The sequence below is a fragment of the Apodemus sylvaticus genome, chromosome 11 (genome assembly GCF_947179515.1).
Source record: "Apodemus sylvaticus chromosome 11, mApoSyl1.1, whole genome shotgun sequence".
Classification (NCBI taxonomy): domain Eukaryota; kingdom Metazoa; phylum Chordata; class Mammalia; order Rodentia; family Muridae; genus Apodemus; species Apodemus sylvaticus.
This window is the reverse complement of record NC_067482.1, coordinates 67,609,184-67,631,255: the sequence shown is the minus strand read 5'-3', so window position 1 is coordinate 67,631,255 and position 22,072 is coordinate 67,609,184. Positions and strand designations below refer to the sequence as shown.

At 37.5% G+C, this 22,072-nt stretch overlaps 1 protein-coding gene across 8 annotated transcripts in view; it reads left to right on the top strand.

Annotated features, from left to right (window-relative positions):
* The window catches only part of Cpeb2 (cytoplasmic polyadenylation element binding protein 2), a 54,429-nt gene extending 32,563 nt beyond the window's left edge, over positions 1–21,866 (top strand). For 4 of the 8 annotated variants that reach the window (XM_052199746.1, XM_052199742.1, XM_052199744.1 and 1 more), the window contains 7 exons: positions 1,553–1,576; positions 9,863–10,033; positions 10,973–11,062; positions 13,341–13,459; positions 13,602–13,716; positions 16,085–16,266; positions 17,866–21,866. In XM_052199746.1, coding sequence (XP_052055706.1) covers positions 1,553–1,576; positions 9,863–10,033; positions 10,973–11,062; positions 13,341–13,459; positions 13,602–13,716; positions 16,085–16,266; positions 17,866–18,093 — 929 coding nt within the window. In that variant the 3' untranslated portion in view covers positions 18,094–21,866. The remainder of the gene's footprint in view (positions 1–1,552; positions 1,577–9,862; positions 10,034–10,972; positions 11,063–13,340; positions 13,460–13,601; positions 13,717–16,084; positions 16,267–17,865) is intronic. The other 4 variants (XM_052199743.1, XM_052199747.1, XM_052199748.1 and 1 more) reach the window with 1 other exon arrangement.
* The last annotated feature ends 206 nt before the right edge of the window (positions 21,867–22,072 follow it).

Genomic DNA, 22,072 nt, shown 5'->3' with positions numbered 1-22,072 from the left:
AATTCTTGAGGTGTTGGTTGCTATGCAATGTTTTGGGACCTGTTTGGGAAGATTGATTGTAGTTGTTAAGACTTAAGGGAATTTTATTCTCCACTTAATAGCTCTGTTTAAGTTACCTTTATCAATCTGATTTTCTACAGTTAGTTTCCTCCCCCTGAGTTGAAATTATTTTTAAAGTCTCTTTAAGTTTTAGAAGAATTAAACAAAATTCTAAAAGTTTGGCTTACTTCTACCCTCATCCTAAACTAACACATGTGTCTGTCAAGTAGGGTATAAATAAATAGACTTTTGAGTCTGTGGATGCTCAAGAACAGATTGACTGTGTCCGTAATGACAGGGGTGATGCTGGTAGGATGCTTCGAAGACTGGTGGAGGCCTTACACTTACTACTCATTTCTGGGAAGTTGAAATGACTAAGAGATGACATGTTTTCCTTCCCCACTGATTATTATAGGAGAATTAACGCCATATTAGCATAGAGTAGCATTTAGTATGTAAAATGCATCTTTTGACCATTAAGTTTTATACGTTAGAGAGAATACATTTCTAATACAAATTTGAATTCAGATTTATTCAACATTGAATTTTTCTTGATTCCCCAATCTGTAAACATGAATTAAGACCTTAGTCCTCTAGCAGTCACTTGGTTTTGTTCATTGCTTGTGTCATATAAATTATCAGGCTAAAACACTTATTTAATACGCTGATTAAGGGAAAGATTTTCTCAACACTGCTAACTTTCTGTGATGAAGTCACATCCATACATTATCCTTGGGAGCTGTGTAAACGGGCCTGCTCCTGTCTGCCTTATATTGCTAGCATTTACCATTCTATGAGAGGAGTCATTTTAATTTGCACTAGGGTGCCTTTTATCTAGCGGCAGACATACAGGCAGTAGCTCTTACATGTCAGAAGACTAGAAAGTGTCATTTTTGTCATTTCCTGCAGTCTCTGACTATGTCCCTAATTGGCTTTGAGCTCAGCTTTGATTACAGGATTTAGTTTCATAACTCAGTAACAGTGAACTTTCTCCACCATCTACATTTTCTGGTACTGCCTTGTCAGCATTGGCTGCAACATGGGCTGATTCTACACAGCTGATGAGCAATATATACCATACAATTGTATCAAAAGGATAAAAATAAGAATTTAATTCAAGTTAGTTTCATTCATTGAGGAAACTATTTTGGGAACTGTTTAACTGTAAATTGTTAAATATTTCTATCATGATTAGGTGAAACAAGTATTTGTAAGTTTTTAAATAAATTGGTGTTTCTGTCTGATTTTATAGCTTTAGGTAACTCAGATGGCATATGTATAAAATACTTGTAAAGAATATATCTTACACATATCACATGTATATCTGTATATATGTGTATGTATAAGTGCTTTGTAAATGGTAAAATATGCAGAGTTTAAGTGTTGACGTTATCATTGGTCTTAAAGTAACATTTTCTAAATGCCCACATAACTTTTCATATCACGGATGTTTGTACTTGTGGGCTTATCTTTAGTTCTAACATTTTACAATTTGTCCTTTGTTTACATGCAGCAAGGAGTTATGGGCGAAGACGAGGTAATTCCTTTCTGTTTGCTATAGTTCATCTGTCTCTAATTGGGCTCTGTTGATCAATGTCATAATTACTGATCTCAGAATTTCTTTATACAATGTCTGAAAGCTTGAAGAATCACATGTTGATGTGAGCACTTACCAACTTTCAAATTTTAACTCTTAACCTCTAAAGGTGTATTTTCGTACTAATGGTTATTAAATAAAATCTGTCCTTCTTAAACTGTCCAAATTTTTTAACTCTTATTAAAAATTGTCTGTATCTTCTAAAATAAGAATATCTCCTTAAAAAATAAGTTGTTAGTATTAACCAGAGTAACATGTGATGTGATTTTCTACTCTATAACCAATTGTCTTATCAATGACCCTGGTTTTTGTTTGACTCAGTTGGAAATTACACCTGTGTAAGTAGATTACTGTCGTCATTGACAGAAGGCATGTTCTGTCATTGATTCTGTGAAGGTGAGATCCTGTTCAGCCCTTTCTCTACTCCTGCATACCCCTTCCCTTACAGCAGGATCTCCGTGAGCATTCTTATTGGGACCAAGGAACAAGGCTTTTTGGTATGGGGCTACTACTGAACTCCCTGGAAAAGCAGGAAAGCCTTCTGTAGCTGAAATCTCCCCTCTCCCTTTACCATGTGCAGAAGTCAAAAGGAAGGAAAGGTAGCCGAGAAGAGGCAAAGCCACAGGAGTGGAGCAGTGAGTCGCACCCGACAGTGCACAGTTTCCAACCTGAGTATCGAGTGTTTCTCTCCCCTCGAGCACTTCCCTGAAGCCATGGAAGACAGGCAGTCATAACAGCTCTTGCTTGTATTTGACACATATGTGGTAGTGTCCTCTCTGTCCATAAGGAATTCTCCAAGCACACAGGCAAAACCAATGACTGCCACTGACAGCCAACGCTGGTTGTTCTTAAGGAATGGCTCCTGTTTCATATTTCAATTTAATTTCATTGCTGGAGTCTCGACTCTCCAAATACTTGAATGAATCTTTGGGTTCTTTAGGTTTCTAAAAAACTGGAAGTGAGTGAAGCCAAGTGCTTTTCTACAGGCTGTTATTAGTGAACGGATAGAGTCGGGAGGTTACAAGTCCATGCCTACTTTCAGATCTGTGTTCTAGACCATTGGACAGTAAAGTGTGGAACTTTGATTCTCTTGGAAATATTTGCCAATTTGTGATTAGGGGAGGGGTGATTTAAAAATGATAGAGCAGTTCAGAATTCTTTTCATGTCAGACGCCTTTTATGTTTTATCTCTAGTCATGTGTACTAAGTCAATTGGCATATTCTGATATAAATATAATGTGCTAATTTTTTTTGGCGGGGGGTGCAGTTGAGACAGGATTTCTCTGTGTAGCTCTAGCTGTCCTGGAACTAACTCTGTAGAACAGGCTGGCCTCGAACACAGAAATCCTCCTACCTCTGCCTCCCAAGTGCTGGGATTAAAGGCATGTGCCACCACTGCCCAGCTATGAGCTAAATTTTTAAGAACAAAGTATCAGACTCAGTGGTTTTCTTATTATAGCTCAGGTCAGTAACTGCAGACAGTGATACAGAGAAGGAAAATAGACATTTCATTCCTTGCTGCTCAGATATGGACTTGCTACCTTCCTGGCTTTGTCTTCCCTTGGGAGCTGTAAAGAGAGGCGCTCCACTTCAGAGCCGCCTCAGCACAAGGAGTAAGGTGCCACAGTTTCTCGTCCAGTCCTGGCAGCTTCTCCACAACAGCTGGGAGCTGCGGCCTCTTTTACCTCAAGTTTGTTCGTGGTGGCTGAAATAGAGTTGTAGTCCTCTAGAGAGTACATAAACCCACTGCTGTGCTTCCAGTTTGGATGGTCAGATGAAAGGTTTACCATTGAAACTAACTGCTATGAGATTTTTATTTGAATTGGAAGTACCCAGGCTTGGTAAGTAAAAGAAATATTTTATAAGAAAAACATGCACACCAGAAGAACAGTTCAGAAAGGAATAGAGATGGTAGTCTATCTTTCTGCTTTCTCTTCATTTTCTCCACACGCTGATATATTAGCTGTCCCAACCCTTCTAGCCACCCCTATTATGAACGTGTGCTATAGATTTGATTGGCTAGTGAAATATTGTATGTCCATTTTGGTCATTTCTGTTTGGTTAGAATAAATAAAGCTTCTGGTCATGGAGGATGTATGAAAATGAGTGGGTGCAACTGGTCAAGCCCAAGTCCTGTCAGCTCCAGTGCTGTGGGGTGGGGCAGCCTCAGATGTCAGAAGGCTCTCTGGCTCCCCTTGACCGGGGAGCTAGCAGTGTTTTCTTCTTCCCACCTTTGCCTGACCTTTCAGTGCAGCAAGGAGCAGCGCTTTCTGTTGGCTGTGGTGAAACCGAAGCGCTGCCAAAATAAATGTCTTTGATATATTTTCAGTTCCTTAATAATGTCAACAAGAACTTTAACTCAAGCTGGCTCTAGGTATTGATTTGTGAAATATACTGTAGGGATGATCAAAGTATAATTATATCAAAAGTAATAAGCAAAATACCTTTCTGAATGTCAGGAGCCCGGGGCTGTGGGAAGTTGTGTAGCATCAGGAGAGGAGGGCACCCTGAAGCTCCTCACATCAGGAAAACTGCCTTTCCCTTGCGGTTGATGCTTTCTTTAGTGTTTCTGACATCCTGTTCCGAGAGTGGTCATACTGTGCTAGGTTGGAAGAAGGTCACGGTTGTGCCAGGAGGTCTATAGGATCATTTAAACCGTGTCACTCAGAATTTTCTATTTCTTATGTCACAATCTGTCCTTCTGATAGAGGAATAAACAGCTACGTCTAGAAAAAATAAAAATGCATATAGGAGTATTTGATAGAAATAAAGAACTTATTTTAGTTAATGTACTATGGAAGCATCTGTGGGAGCAGTTAACCCAAAAGTTGGTATATTATGTTTGGATGAAAAAATAGAGGAGAAATAATTTTAGAGGGAGCCAGTTGTGGAACCTCAGTTGATGAGGTTTGGTATATGCACAGTAGCCATTTAGATTTACATGTCACTCTATACAAAGAGTTATGAACAGTTTAGTATTGAATATATTATTTATTTCCAGGATTTTCTTTCCAATAATCTTGTGTAGTGTATTGATGCTCTACCTTCTACCTCTTTGATAATTAATTATAATAGTCAAAAAGGGCAAACTCTCTGAAGCATGAAAAAATCCACCCGTATTGTAACTCAGCGTAGGGATACCTGGCCAGGGCCGGGGCACAGCCTCCTGTGTCTGCACAGTGTTGGCTTGGTGGCTGCACTGCATTATCTACTGTTTGGTCATTTTGTTTGTTTGTTTCCCACTTCAGTCACCTTGGAGCTACATGATACTAGAGTTTGACTAGTTACGGCATAGAATGTACTGCTTGTAAAACTTAATTTAGAGCCCCAAAGAGGCTGTTAAACAAACCATATACCCTGCCATATGAATTTTTTAAGAAAATAAAATTTCAATAAATTTAATTTTAAAGGAAAACATCTGGTAATTAAGTTTTCAAAGATGAAAGCTGCTAGCCTAGAATTGATTTCCTTGGCTCTTTATCTTGTAAGAAAAGGGGAAATTATTATTGGGGCAAAATATCTTCAAAGAATTGTTGTACATTAAGTAGTAGTTCTTTCCTTTCTTTGGAGGAACATACAGATAAGTGACTGTTCAGACAGATGGTACTCAAGAGAAACCAATCCTGAACCTACTCCTACTGCCTTGATACTTAAAAATAAATCCTTGTATCACACTGGAGACTATTTACATCTTTCATCCTAGGAAATAGGAAGAATATTCAGATTCCCATAACTTTAAATATATGTGCTTTCATATTTTTTTAAATTTTACAATAATCTATAAATAATATCTAATATAAATAAAATCTAATTCATAAAATTGAAGAATCCTGCTTAAAGTCAACCATAAAATGATTAACTTATGCAGATTTCTTCCCATAGCCCCACATTATCATGTTGAGAAATGTTTCTTCTAAAATTCCAGAATAAGTTCAAAATCTGAAAACTTTGCAGTATCTGCATACATCAGCATCAGCGTCTCTGATGTGCACACCTCTGTGCTGCCCACATACACTGTCCACACAGGTACACAAGACAGCCACGCTCAGGAGCCAGTGCTGCTGTTGTATTTTATATATAACAACAACAACAAAATCCATGTAATTTCTAAACCTTTTTAATAGCAGTTTGAAATATGTAACCTGAATTATAATTGTTGCAAGGAGGCTTAAAAGTTTCCTACTAAAAGTATCCAAATTACTGACTATAGATTCTGTCAGTTATTTATTTTATTGATTATTGCCAGAAGGAACCATAGTACCAACATTGTGCATCCCAGCTTGATTTTCCTGATGGACTAAAGTGATGAACTTGGAGTATCTTTGCATATACTTTTTTTAATCAATGATCATATATCCTGTTACTTCCTCTTTGAGATGAATATTAAAATTCATCGGGTTTTCTTTTTCCTTTTGACTTTTTGAAATGCATCAATCACTATTTTCTAGAAATGAAGATTCTGATGTGTGTGGGTAGTAGGAGAAGTGTTCTTAGCCACTGTGCTGCTTCCGTTGTTCAGCTGAACTTTGGTTAAGGGATCATGCACTGTGTGTATGGCTACAGTGAGCACAGTACTCAGTTACTGACTGTTAGTATTGTTACAGTGCATTTCTTGTGTAAGTATATGTATCATGTTGTAGTTCATGAAAATCTTAAGTTGCTTTAGGTCACCTCTTATTCCTCTTTAAAGTAAATATTTGTGATGTCTTTTTTTTATCAAAATAAAAGTCATTTAGACTTTTGTTTATTGTACTTATTGTCTGTTAAGTTTGCATAAAAATACTTGAAAATGAAATTGTGGTCAAAATATTAGCACTATTAGTATGTCTAAATTCAGTACAGCATTTGGATTAGTCATTTTAATTTCCCTAAATCTAAGTAGTTGTTTTCCGACTCATCTTACTCTTTAAAAATGTAGATTTATTCAGTTAGATAAGTTGGGCAATTAATGCACAATTGATATACATTTTAATAGATATTGATGCTGTTACTTTATCAAAGGAAAAAAGGAAGGGAAGAAAGAATGAAGAGAGGAAGGAAGGAACGGACGAAGGAAGGAAGGAAGGAAGAAAGGAAGGAAGGAAGGAAGGAAGGAAAGGACCGAGGGAGGAAGGAAGGAAAGGAAGGAGGGAGGGAGGGGAGGGATGTTGAGTACCTGTAATCTGAAAATCCAAATTATAAGAAATAGCAAAATGAGAACCCTTCCTGGTGCAACTCTTTTAGTTACCCAGAATGGGTGTCTTTCAGAACAATTGAAATTCAATTTCAATTGATATTTTCTGTTGAGTAATTCCTGTTTCCTGTAGGATCTTCTGTTGTAGCCTATAAATTTTACACACTTATATAGTGTATAGGTGTGTGTGTGCATGTGTGTATGGTAAATGTATATATGTAAGTAATGCATGTCTAGTATCCGCAAGGAACACAATTCTCACCTAAAAAGGAAGAAGAGATAAGTTTATGTGGGAATCAAATATGAATGGACACAGCCCAGGAACACTGCTTCAGATCCACAGATGGGTTCCAGTGTGGAAGACTTTATGTGGTTTTCTTAGTCATAGAACTAAAGAAGGTCAAGTAAACTGTTGGTAATAATCAGGTAGGGGTACCATGTAGGGGAGCAGGAGTGGGTTTGTTCTCTTTGCAGATTAAATTAAAAGGCAAGAAAAATTTGAAAGACAAGCAAAACCAAAATTTATTCAAAGGACAATTTCAATAGAGTTTAAAAGAGAACTTTCAGAGAAGCTAAGCCATAATTTTAGCAGCTGCCCAGAAGAAGAGAAGCAGATGAGAGGAGGAAAATAGCCAGGACCTTTGGTTAACACAGCACAATGTCAAGTACACCATGGATAAGCACTTAGTGGGGAGAGAAGCTTTAGAGAAAGAGTAAGGAAGCCCAAAGTACTAGAAAAGGCATACTTAGGAGTATGCTAGAGGGCAAGGGTTCTGGGAAGAAGAAGTATATTATCTCATTAAAGGGGTGGTTAGTCCACCAATCTCTTTAGCATGGATTTTAGTAAACCTACCTTCTGAGGGTGGACTTTGGCCAGGCGATTGACTGGCACCACTAGATTAGCTTGGTTATGCTTTGGCTATCTTGGAAAGTTAGGTATCCACACAAGCCAGAGATTACATCTTTTTGGCCAGAAGAAACTAGTTTTCCACAATAGACTGGTGCTGGTGCTGTGTCAGTAGGCATGTTACAGCAAAATGAGAGACGTCTGCTGTAGGTCTCAGATGCTGTCTGATGGGTACTATTAGCTTAGGGGTTCATGGAGGCCATTGCAACTTTCTGCACTCATTCAGTCAGCTTTGCAGAATCTTTAGCGTGGCGCGGCATTTTTCCTGGGGACTCCATTTTAAACTGGGTTGCTCATGTCACAGGTATGTAGCTTGTTCCTCCTTCCCCCGCCAGTTCTCCACAGGATGCCATCTTCCTAATTGCCCTTATTCATATCACATCGCCATGGGTCACATATTTCAAAATGGTAACATGTTAATAGTATTTTTACTTGAGTATTTCTGGATTACAGTGCATGTTTTTATAGAATGTATGATTGTCTCTTTGTCCTAAAAATATATCCTTTATTGAATCTGCAAAGAACAGCTCATTGGTATTGTTAACTTTGCTCCTTCTGTAATGCATTTCTGAGGACTAGGCTTCCTTTGATATCTGTATGTACTAATCATGTACAGTACACATATCACTGCATGTGGCACCCCAACCACTCGCTGAACACTGCTGCCATCAAATATGCAGATAACCTCTAACGATTTTCATTTCTTGAAATTATCGTTCATGCGGCTTGATGGCTCTTTTTCCCTTCCTTCCCTCCTGATCTTTCTTCGATGCTTTTGTCCTAGTGCTGTTTTGCTTTCTCCCTCTTCCTTCCTACTTTCCATGATGAAGCTCCCATGCCTTCTGTGCTTGCTGAGGGGCTCTCGCCCGCATAGCTCTCTGGCATTTTCATCAGTTAATCTGTTTCCACCTTCTACTGTGTGTTTGTTCTCAGCACCCAGTCTGCACTAGAAGCTTTTTGTGTGGTTTAACACATGCCCTCTTGTGCCTGTGTTTGATACTTACTCCTTTATATTCAGCCAACAGGTGACTTCCTCTGCCTCTTTCCTTTCCACTGTTGTTTCTCTTTGGTTTCTCATCCCTGGTTTCCAGCCTCCCCTGTAGTTTGGATCCTCTCTAAATCTCAGCTGCTCACTTGTCTTCGTTGGTCATAAAAAGCTGCATTTTGTTTTCTGGGGCCCCTGAACCCAGGTAGTTGTTTGGGAGTGGTTGTTGTTTGTTTATTTGTTTTGTTGTGTCATTTTCCCCCCACCTACTAAGTAAAAGATATTGTTTAATTCTCTTATCTTCAAACCACTTTTCTTTTATTCTTCCTCTGCATGTTTCAGCCAGGTGTTACCTACTACCCTTGGAGATTCAAGAACTTTCCTTGGTATTCAGTGCACTATTTATTGCTTTCCTCTACTCTACTTCCTTTCAAGCATTTTGAGGCTTTATCAGGGCATTTTATTTTTGTGTGAGCATGCAGGACATCTAACATCAGTATTACTTCACAAGATTGAACTAGATATGCCTTGTGAAGTGGATTCAAACAGGAACTAGAACCCCAAGATACTGCTCTGTACTTTCCGCATGTGCTTAAGTCCCTTCTACACAGTCATATGACTGTCACTGGTGATAACTTCAAGACTGTAGACAGGTACAGCTTGCAGCTTGGTGTGGAGCATCTTGCTTTCTTGGCATTTTTCTGTTTTCTTTTACAATGCCCTTTTACCTATTTGAATTAATACCATTTCCTTTCTACCACCAGTTTCTAAAGAATACTGTTGTACATTCAGGCCTAGGTGTTTTTTATACATTAGCTTCTTGCTGCAATCCATAAAAATGTGAAATGAGCTAGTAGATTTAGGTTTCTTATGTGCTGTAGTTATTATCACGTGATTCTTCTTTCCCTTTTATTGCTGGGGATTAGAGTTGGGGCCTCATCTACACTAGGCAGGCATCTGCTCCCGAGCCACCTCCACAGCTCAGTGACTTTACTTCTAAGTCATATGAAATCACTTCTCTCTAGACTGTCTATGTCCATTCATTTTTATGCCAGAGTCACCTTAGTGTCTAACTCTTTAAGTTTGACTTTGGTATGTCTAACTTTATTATCATTTTTTTTAATATATGAGATTCAGTTTTTATTTCTTCTTATGTTTTAGGCCGATCTTCCCTATTTCCAATAGATGATAGCTTATTGGATGATGGTCACAGTGATCAAGTTGGTGTTTTAAATTCACCAACATGTTATTCAGCTCATCAAAATGGAGAACGAATAGAACGCTTCTCTCGAAAAGTTTTTGTTGGTGGGCTTCCTCCAGATATTGATGAAGGTAAGTTTATCCTGCTTTAATAACAACAAAAAGCACCACGAGAGTAAAATGTAGTTTTGAGCTGCTAAAATATGAAGGTAATTAAATAAGTAGGGTTTTTTATCATATATATAATGTTACTGGAAGCATTTTTGTAAAGGACACCATGTTCTAGTCTTATTAGTTTACTTAAAGAAACACAGTATAAAATCTATTAAGGAAGTAGAAACAACATAAAATAGGAAATTAATATTATGCAAATCATAGCAAATGTGTAAAAATATACAATAAAGAAAAGTAACTTAAGGTAAAAGTTAAAAAATATTTAAACTATTTTTGTAATGTTATAGAAAAATCTACTGACTCCTTAATAGCCTACAGAGAAGATATTGCTAAATTTGGAGATAATTTTCAGGATGGTTTATACATCTGCAAATGTATTCTGCATATTCCAACATATATTAGAGTAGATCATTGAAATTGACCATTTGGTACTGAATGTCAGTGAAACTATCTGGCTTGTGTTGACATTGGTATGTTTTACTGACAGTACAGCTTGTCTTGTCTTAGCACACCTTATCCCAACAAAAACATGGTTTTCCTTGTGAACACCAATAGCTGTTTTAGTTAACTTGATAATAATGACGTGTTTCAATCTAATGCTAGTTATGACTGAGTATACTACAAAGCCATTAATAATCAGGTGAACTATGAAATATTAGGATTCACATTGAATACATTAGTTAGTACGCTGCTTAAAAATGAATTTATTTTGACAAAAATAGCTATATTTTATAGTGTTTTAATAGGAGCATTAGATATATTTCCTATTGACATTAAACTTAATCTTAAGCTGTTTGATACTTTAGACCTTAAATTTTCCAAGTACTTAGAGATACGGAATTTCTTGGCATCACTCATTGGGACTAATTTGTGATACACATTCTGTACTCTCCTAAGATGAGATCACTGCCAGCTTCCGAAGATTTGGACCTTTGGTAGTAGATTGGCCCCATAAAGCAGAAAGCAAATCCTACTTTCCACCAAAAGGTAAGAGGTGTATTATTATTAATATTTGCTAGGTTGAATGAGAGCAAAAGAAATAATATGAATTATTTAGGGCTTACTTTTAGAATTGACTGTTGGTTGTAAGCACCTTACGTAAATGCTGGTAGTGACTTATGGACCTGAAGGATGGCTTGTCCAGTAAAGACTCATGCCTCACAAGCCTGGGTTCTACCCTAGACAGAACTATATGGTATAGGTATGCCTCCACCTTCTACCTCTATACACAGTGCCACATGAAGATAGAGAAAGAGACGACTCCTCAAAGTGGGTCTTGAAATCCACATATACCCACATAAGTAACATGAACTTTTAAAACAGTTAAGACTTTGTAGAGACTGCTAGCCTGAGTTGAGCAAGGCAGAGTGATTTTAATAATAATAATAATAATAATAATAATAATAATAATAATTTCAAATGAATATATGTTTGAGTATTTCGCTGCTTTAAAGCATTGTTTTATAAGTAATATGGATTCAAAATTCCAAAATGTCTTTTTTGTTTTTTTGTTTTTTCTAAGACAGGGTTTCTCTGTGTAGCCCTGGCTGACCTGGAACTCACTCTGTAGACCAGGCTGGCCTCAAACTCAGAAACCCACCTGCTTGACTCTGCCTCCCAGAGTGCCGGGATTATAGGTGTACGCCATCACCACCCAGTTACCAAAAAGTATTTTCAATGCTATGAGTCAAGATGCACATGAAATGACTCATTTATATTTTATACAAATAAAACTATGTAAATGCTCTAAATATTGCCAGGCATATGCAAGTGTTCCGGTGGTAGTATGACACAGCATTGGGGAAGTAACTCGTTAGCGTTTTTAACATGTTGCCAAATACTGTTTTTAAACTTCCTGCTTTATAAAAAAGTAAGCTGACAGAAGAAGAAGTAGTAGCCAAACAGTCCAAGGCAGGGGCATGTGGGAGGTCTGCCTCAGTGGGACTCCAGAGTTGTACAGTGAGGGGAGGACAAGTGAGGAACAGCCTGCTGAGTGGGAGAAAAACCTTCACAGCTATATGCGTGCATGGATTAATATCTAGAATATACAAAGAACTCCAAAGAACAGACCAACAAGAAAGAAAGCATGTGACCCAACCAAAAATGAACTTAGGAACTGAAGAAATAGATTTATTTCTACAAATAAAAGTAAAAATGGCCAATAAATCATTTTAAAAGCATTTGACAATTTAGTCATCAGAGAAATGCAAATTACAGCTACTTGAGATTCCATTCCACCCTAATAAGAATGATTATTAAGAAAACAACAGCAAATGCTTGTGGTGATGCCGGAAAGAAGATCCCTCTTCCCCTATTCACTCCCTGTTGGGACAAGCAGAACCAGGGCAGCCACTAGGAAAGTCAGTGGAGCAGGGTTAGCATTGGATCTGGTTGTGCTAACCCTCCATAGCATGCCCAGATCTCACATCTCTAGCTGCTTTTGGAATTTCTCATCCTCTTGGTTTCTTGTCATGAGCTTCTTTCTGTCTCTGTCCTAGAATATTGTCCTAATGCTTTTTGTTTTGTTTTGTGTTTATGTTTACTTATAATCATTTAATTATGATGATGGCTATATCTTTCATAATAGCAAAATATTAAAAACTTAAAATGTAAAATTTAAGGTATTTTAAAATTAAGTAATACTAAAATATTAAACATCACAAAATTTAAATTTTTTACTGTAAAGTGTTATTTTAGTATATTGGTCTAGAGGTTGGTTATTTTGGAATATTTATGAAAAATTTCATTTGAAACTTAGTTTATATCAAAATTAACTCCCAAAAAGAAAACTAGTCTTTGTTTTTAAGAATATTTATAATTTTCCTACTGATTATAAATAACTTGAGTATATAGCTTTAATCTTGCATAGTCTTATCTGTGGAAGTCTCTCTTAGCGTAGATATGCTTAATAACTTGAAGTTCTTGAATTTGATTAAGCAATCAAATACTTTAATCAAATGCTGCGCTTTTGTACTGCATCAGAGCTTTGAGTTCTGAGTATACTGACCTCATAGTCACCACTATATCATGGAAGCAGAGGGATGTTCCATGGGCCTGGACTGTGGTACTGTACACCTTGTCAGGGCTGCCAGCAGTCTTTCTCCCTCTCTCTTTCTCTCTTCCCCCACTTCCCTTTTGGGCATACTTTGTCTGTGTGTATGCTCCATAGGACATTGTATTATCCTGTGGAAGATAGGATAATTCAAACCTATTTTATAGGCTTTATATATTTTTAACAGCACTTACATTTTCCATGGTTTTCCAGGCTATGCATTCCTCCTCTTTCAAGAAGAGAGCTCAGTTCAGGCCCTCATCGATGCTTGCATTGAGGAAGATGGGAAGCTCTACTTGTGTGTCTCCAGCCCTACTATCAAAGACAAGCCTGTAAGTAAACACTACGTGCACCATGCCTCTTAAAGGCAGGTTTTCAAAACAGCATGTTAAAATTACTGTTTAAAAATTTAAGACTACATTTTTAAAAATTAAACAGTAAAAGGACTAAGACTAAATGTAACTTTCTCCATAGGTTCAAATCCGTCCTTGGAATTTAAGTGATAGTGATTTCGTCATGGATGGTTCTCAGCCTTTGGATCCCCGAAAAACAATTTTTGTTGGAGGTGTTCCTAGGCCATTAAGGGCTGGTAAGTAGAATCTCTAAGTCAGAAATATTTGGATTGTCATTTTCTTGACTTTGGAATCTATGGAAGTATATATTTTTCTGCATTTGAATTATTAACTAAATTAGTATTTTAAATGAATGTATTATAAAAGTCTGCTTCTCAGTAGCCAGTAACCAAAAATCTGAAGGATATACAGTAGAATATAATTATAGATGTATAAATTTACTGTGTATGCATTCTGTATTGTATCACACCATCTGAAAGGCTAGTTGATTTGTATCTCTGAAAGCAGCCGCTTCAAGTCAGGGAGATATGAATTATAAATGCTTAAAGAATTTGATACCTGCTGCAAAGAATGATTGTGAATAGAAGTATTTATGTAAGTGGGAATAGAAATATATATGTCTGTGTGTGGATATATATATATATATATATACATGTTTATATATGTTCATGTTTAGAATATGCTATGATGTGATATCTAAAAGATAATATGAGCTGATAAAAAAGATTGTCTAGAGTTTGGACAGGAAGACCATTGTGAGGCGTGTGTTACAGGCAAATGTTCCAAACCCTTCGAACAGCGTGTCTGGAAGTCTTGAGTGCAGAGCAGAGTGTATTCATGGAGGGACTGTATAAAGCAGAGTGGCTGACCTGGGAATGCCCAGAATGATAAGAGAGATACAAAACTCTATTAGAAATAGCAATAGAAGTTAGATCACGCAAGTCTAATGGACTAATTGATATTTATCCCTAGAACAAGAGGAGTCTTTCAGCAAAAAAGAGCATAATCACATAGATTTTAAAGCTCACATGAGCTGATTATTTATGAGGGAAAATAGGCTTTTAGTAAATATGGGTAAGGGGATCTGGTATGGCAGTGAAGAGCCATGTGAACAGATGAGTGAATACTCTGGTACAAAGTCGAAGGCTGAGTCTATCTTAGTCAGAAGCTGCAGGGTGGTTGCTTACCTGTGCATAGCTGTGAGGAACAGCAAAGGAGGACATGTTGAAGGGACGATGGTGTCTGGGTTCTCAGTATACGTTCATGGCCCCATTCAGAAGTCAGAAGTAGAAATTTTAGTTAAACCATGTTGTGTCTAGTATGTTTTTAAAAATAATTATTTCTAGTGGTTTGAAAATAAATGGGAGAGGGGAGATCAAAGACAAGCAGATAAGCTTGGTTCTGAAACCAAATGATACATGATAGTAGCTTTTAATCAGAAATGGCTGATGGAAGTGAGCAGACTTGATTCTCACTGTATTCTGAAAAGCAGCTCCATGGGATTACCTGTACAGGGGAGATAAAAATGATGAAGTCAGAGATCTTGACTCAGTAACTTGATCCTCTCTGTCTCTTTCACAATTGAGTCAACAAAAACTCATTGGAACATGTTTCATGAATTAGAGGAAGATCGTGTATATGTGAGGTCCTTTTTAGTGTGCTGTGTGTTGTGAGATCACAAGTTGTCTGGTAGACAATTGCTTTTATAAGTGTGGAACTCAAATTCCACAAATATGTACAAATTCAGGTGCTTAAAGGTATAAACAGATGGTATTTAAATACATATCATAAAATGGAGACACCAAAACTGGATTGTAGACAAAGGTAAAAAGATGGAACTTTAAGGTGTTCTGACTTTGAAGAGTGAGTTTAAGAAGTTATCAGTGAAGTGAATTATCAGCAGAACAGAAAAATATTTCCAGACAAGGGAATAGATTAGCTATGATCAGGACTGGCAGCAGGAAGATTGAGCACTGGACTTATCCGGAAGGAAAGTTGATCTTAACAAGAACAATTAAAGTGGAGTCACAGGGTACTAATCTGATCATTAAGGTTGTACAGATATGAGAACAGTCTGGCTACAGATCTGCACCCCCATTGGTCACCAGAATGATTGAGCTAGTCTGGCCTCGCCTGCATGGCCCTGTCAGAGAAGACAGGAAGTTCTTGTAGAAGAGAACCGACTGTTCTGCACGTAGAAATGAGTATGAGAGAAAAGCTGCACTGCAGAAGAGAGGGAGGCAAAGCCATGCTCTTCTAGAAAGAATGTGAATGACATAGATATGCAGATCAAAGAGTTGAGTTGGGTTTTAAAAGAAGAGCCTGACACTTTTTCTATGCCAGAGTATAAGACAGTGCATATGGCGGTGATGAGTCCAACTTTACAGTAAGCAAGTGGTTTGGAGGATCGTTGGTTTGGTTTGGTTTGGTTTGGTTTGGTTTTTAAGGTTAAGAGTGAAACTCTGTGATAGAACGCCTGCTGGCACTTGCAAAGCTCTGGCTCTGGGGCTGTCCTCACAGCTGCTTTGTGTTAGCGCTCTCTGGATTTGCACTTGTTGATTTACTGTCTTCTCACCTTTAATGTGAATGTCTTTCCTTTTGAAGTGGAACTTGCTATGATCATGGACCGGCTGTATGGTGGTGTGTGTTACGCAGGAATCGATACAGATCCAGAACTAAAATACCCAAAAGGTGCTGGGCGAGTTGCTTTCTCCAATCAGCAGAGCTACATTGCTGCCATCAGTGCTCGATTTGTCCAGCTTCAGCATGGTGACATTGATAAACGAGTAAGTTACACACCGGGAAGTCATCTGTGTCTTACTTATTCCTGTTGGTGCTTTCACCATAAGGAGTTAATAATATGGCTCAAACACTTTTAGCTCCCTTTGTCTCCTAGTGTTATATCTGAAATATAAATTTCTTGGTGAACTTTAAAGGCATTGTATAAAAGTATAGATGTGATTCTGAAGCCATGTCAAAAATTTTTATCAGCCAGTAAGTCCCAACTACCTCCTTAGAAGTAGAGGCAATTTATACAAGCTGGTGCCCAAGATAAAGTGCTTGGGACCAAGCCATGTGTCTGCCATAATCTCAGGCAAACAGCTCTCTCTGTGCCATTTCCAAGCTTATAACATGGGAAGGAGTGCATGTTAGTCTTTGGGTTAAGGACTTCCAAGAGTCCATGGGTGCTTAGAGAAATTGGTTCATGGGAAGTGTTAGTTAAGAGCTAGTTTTCATTTATAAAAAGTAAAATTCAGACACTATATTTCTGTAAGTCATTTAACCCAAAATTGAAAACATTCGTCCATTAATAACATAGATTGGGTCATCAGAGTAACAGCTTTGAAAAGTCCTGTGAGCGACAGCTGAAAGGCGGTCCTACTGAGTAACTGAACACTGGATACCATCTAAAACAGGAGGATAAACTACTAATTTATGTACCTGTTTCATGCTTAAAATCTGAATTGTACATAACTATTCTAAAATACTAACACCATCCAGTCAGCCAGAGACAACAGCCTAGGAGATTTGTTCATAAAGTTCCAAGACAGCTAGACTGCTACGGCCGAAAGCACCTGACACGGCTTCCCAGGGCTATCCCAGGTCTGTCTTCTTCCTGGTGGAATTTAACCCTCCCAACCCCAGCAGTCTCTCATTCTCAGTGTAAAGATGTAGAGGAAGGTCAAGAGACTCTGTTATCTAGAGCCAACTCAAATCAGACATCATTTGCTGAGTCAGTCCTTCACAGTAAGGCTTTAGTTCTTAAGAGTTTATAAAGAAGGCTGGACGTGCCCTGAGTTGCATTAGCCACAGTTCTGGCTTGTTTGCAGCAGTTATTGCAAGCAAGTGCAGCTATAATCTGCAGTGGAAAGGCTGCTATGTAGTCCTAGGCTGTTGAGTTTCATCAGCTTACAGATGGTCCTAGAGTAAAGGAGAAATATGAGAAGAAATTAGTCTTTCATAATGAGCTGATAATCCCTTATGAGCTTTGCTCACAATTCAAAAACATTAATGCTGGTATACAGGTGTTTCAAAGATGTTGCAAAAGTGAGAGAAGAATGTCTTAAATCTTTAAATTGACTTTTCTCTATGGAAAATATAGTAAAATAGCACTTAGTGACCCCTGAAGGAAACGTGTTGAAGTATATGAATTAGTGTTTAACTACTGAAGCTCACAGCCAGTTGTAAACCTGAAACCTGACACACAATGTCATCAGCACAGAGGCCAACTGGCTGGCCTTTAGCCTGGTTCCCGGGGAAACTGTTTCCACAAAGACACTGCCTGCTGTCTCTTCTTTCTCTAGAACACTATAAACATTTAAATCATTCCACGTTTTTATTTCTGAAGCAGACTCCACAGAGGCTTTTTTCTTGTCTGTTTCTAGGTGGAGGTGAAGCCATATGTGCTGGATGACCAGATGTGTGACGAGTGCCAGGGCGCACGCTGCGCTGGGAAGTTTGCCCCTTTTTTCTGTGCCAATGTCACCTGCCTGCAGTATTACTGTGAGTTTTGTTGGGCAAATATCCACTCTCGTGCAGGACGCGAGTTCCATAAGCCATTGGTGAAGGAAGGTGCTGATCGCCCACGTCAGATCCACTTCCGCTGGAACTAAGTATAGCAAACTGGCCTCCGTCTAACAGAAGGAAAGGGTGCATGTGGCTTACTGTGCTGAAGACACTGACGTGCAGAAGAAATAAGTGCATTCTTCTGCTTCTCACCCAGCTCTCGATACATGCATCGTTATCAGCAGCCAAAACACTACAAGCCTCTTGTTTTTCACCAAAACCCTACATCTCAGGCTTACTAATTTTTGTGATATTTTCATGTTAAAATAAAATGTTTTTTTGTATTTTCTCCAAGTTATTTTTATATGTAAAGTTAAAATTAGATATGAGAATGTTTTGCGTAGGGGCAACACAGTCTGCTGCTATATAGTGGGTGAAGCGTGCACTTATTTCTTAACATGGGTTTTTAACTTCAAGATCTGCCCCAGTACTTTACCAAAGGTAGCAAAATAATAGTGAAGATGGAATATGTCTGCTACAAATGCTTATTTTTATTGTTGCTGTTTTCAGTGTGTACATAAACTAAAAATTAGGGTTGATTCTGTTGCTCTCCATTTTGACTTGCAAGAAATAATACCTCAAGATAATCTGATTTATTAGCTATTTTTAAACATTTTTAATCACAAGCTGTATTAGCTTTGCTGCTATATAGGTGTTATGTGTAAATGTCACCTATTAATACGGGATTGAAAACGTTAGAGACACACTGCATTGCAGATGAAATGCAGGCAGCACAATATGGCCGGAACTGCCATAGTTTAGAATGTGAAACAATGCATGTTTACTTACCTGTGTCCACCATATGCATGCACTCGGACATTAACTAACGAGGTGAGGTATTGCAGATGTTCTAAAAGCTCTCTTGAATCTAGGTAGCATGAACAAATGAGAAAATTTGTTTCTTTACAAAAAAGCAAACTTGCATGCATTATTGTGACTTCAAGTTAAAAATGTTGTCCTACATGTATACAATATGCAAATTAGTTTTAGATTAGAGAGTGCAGCCATTTTGTGATCTGGTCAGTAGTGGAATTCGATTTTATGCAGACTGGATGTAATATTTGTAATCCCTGTGCAATTTTGTGATGTGCGGTTCTAATTCATGTGCAGTGATATAGTATAGATAAAAGATTGAATAAAAGAAAAACACAGGAATTTTAAAGAAAGTTGATTTTAGCCCCTTTGATAGTTCATGGTTAAGACATCCTTTAAAAACCAAAGATGGCCAGCACACTGCTAACCAGTCACCGAATGTGAGACCCATGAAAAGCCCATACTTTCAAAGAGGGTTTTATAGAAGAACACAGAACTTTAGTGAAGTCAAAATGGAGATGGGAAAATATAACAGATGGCTAGTTGCATAAAAATTTACCTTTAAGACAATGGTGAAATCTGGCTTAAATTTGCGTGCGTCTTTGACCTGTGTACATGGGGTCTTCTGTCTAAACTGGGGTCACTGTTGCATGGAGCATTGTTCTTAATGGTTAAGAATTGCTTTTTTAAAACTTTGATGAAGGAATTTCAGTAATGACTTTGCTTGCATTTTTTTCCTTTTTCTTTATTGAGGGAGTTGCGTGGAAACATGCGCGGTTCTGACCTAGAGCACCGTTCGGTCCTCGGTGGTTTTCCTCTTTAGAGCATCCTAGCAGCAGCTAGCCGCTGTGTTAACAATGTAGGGTCACCCTGCAGGCTAAGCAAAGCACCCCACATGGGAAATGTTGGTTTCTGTTGTTGTTGTTGTTGTTTATTTTTTTAATGCAGAACTAAGATTTTTGACTCTAAAGAGAGAAAATTGCAAGGGTGTGGCCTGTGCCAAACCCTTGGGACAATCCTTCACGTGAGCAAAGTGCTGATCTCAACAGTGGTTGCCGATGGTGTGCTTTTTTGTACTGTACAAACGCGTGCTTCATGTCTAACTCTGCTGTTTTACTGTGGTTGTGGCTCAAGTTTTTAGTGTTTGACGTTGAAGCTGTTTTCAGAGGAGCTCTTTACTAATTTATTTGTCCGTGTCCCAACCTGTTCCTCCCCGTGACCCTCCAGGGTTTCTAGAGAATTCTTTTCACCCTCGCCCTGCCAGACCTTGATCCATTTTGACATTTGTTATGCACTATTTTTATATCTCTGTGAGAGATTTTTCCAACAGTCAGCTATTTTATGGCACACTTTTTTTGACTGATGACATCTCCTTTGCTATACCTCAATTTTTGGAATTTAGAAAAGAAATCAGTAGTTTTGCAATGTTAATTATTTAGATATTTAATTTCGCAGATTTTTAAACTTTATTTTCATAATTTCTGCTTAATGTTTAAAACTGAAGAGCCTTTTCATGTATTAAATAATGAACTCTAAAATAAATTATATGATAAAATAATTGGAGATGCCGAAAATCATTTTCCCTTCTTAAACAGAAGTAAATATTTGAAATGAAGGGAAATGCAAGAGAAACACCTTCTCCTCCGGGGTGAGCGTGGCGGAGACACTGGCTTGTGTCCCCTTTGCTCCTGTTAGGACAAAGCTCATTGGTCTAATACTGTGTCCCTCCCTGCCTCGCCCCTGCCTCTGATTTGTTTTGTTTTCTGTTTGTTTGGGGATTATTTTTCCTTTTATGTACTACATTCTTATTTTCTAACTGTTAAACACTGTATTTGAGTTTTTTAAATTTACAGATCATATTTATTTTACTATTTTTGTAGAAAATTATTAATTTTGATTGTATTTTTGTATTTTCAAAGCTTCTTCATCTGTGTTCCCTAAATGTTCATATTGCTGCCCAAAAGTATGAATGACTGTGGAGGAAAAAAGTACTTTAAAAATCCACACTTTTTGTTAAGAAGGAAACATTTAGCATTTATATATTTGTGTATGGAAAACACTTGATATTTTATCCCTGTTGCATCTGGCTGCACGAGCCTCTCCTCAAAGATGCCACAAAACTTGAATATAACACATTTTGGAAGGCTGACTAACCTCGATTCTGTGTTGTGATGTGCAATACTGTTTCTAATGTTTGTATAAAGATACAGTGTAAACCTTTTTAATGCAAATTTATTTTTTTCATTGCATATTTTGCAGACTTTATCCACAGTGTCATTTTTTACTGTCAGAAAAGATGCCCCTTTTGTCATTGCAACTATTTTTTAAACCCAGAAATCTTTGTACTGATGTAAATGATTGTAGTTATTTTGGATAGTGTTTTGCTAACAAAAGGAGAGACTTTTTTCATGCATATTTCTATTTTGTTTTTTTGGGTTTTATTTTATTTTAATAGTAGTAAAATACTTGGAATAATTTTTCATATTCTTGTCATTAATATTATTTTGTATTTTTATGTGAAAATATATAATTTTATGACACTAATTGCTAAAGTTTATTTTATGTTGAATTATTTTTGGAGCTGAAATCTTTGTAATATTAAAGCAACTAGTTTCTAATTCCCAGTTTCTGTATAGAATCGCACAAGTGGTTTATGGAGTGTTTGGATTGTAACTATAAATGGTTCTTTGATATGCAAATTAATATTTTCAGTTGATTTTATTTTATATTCCTAATGGGGTGTTAAAGCCGTTTTTTATTTTTTTCTAAATAAAAAGAGAACCCATGCTTTTATGGACACTAGGTAAAACGCCTTCAGCTTAAAATTTTTGTTAAATAATTTAGTTTATTTTATTGTTATCTTCCAGGTGTCTAAATCTCCAGTCTGTCTGTTGTACTGGTAATTTAACTCTGTAATGGAATAGTTTGCTGCCAACTATTTATATTAAGTAATTTTTAAATATTTGTAATATTGTTGACTGACTAATAAACTATTAAGTTATTGGCATAGTTGTGAAATCTTATTCTGCAACCACACCCTTCACACTGTCAGGAGCAGTGAAATTGTAGTTTGCTCAGAGGCATCAGTATCTTAAGAAGGTCAAGCTACTCCACAGTGTGCAAGTGGGAGCCACTCCAGGAACTAGCTACGCACAATTCCTCCGTCTTGGGGCCTGGGACCCCGTTTGTATCCACGCCCCTTCGTGCACCTAG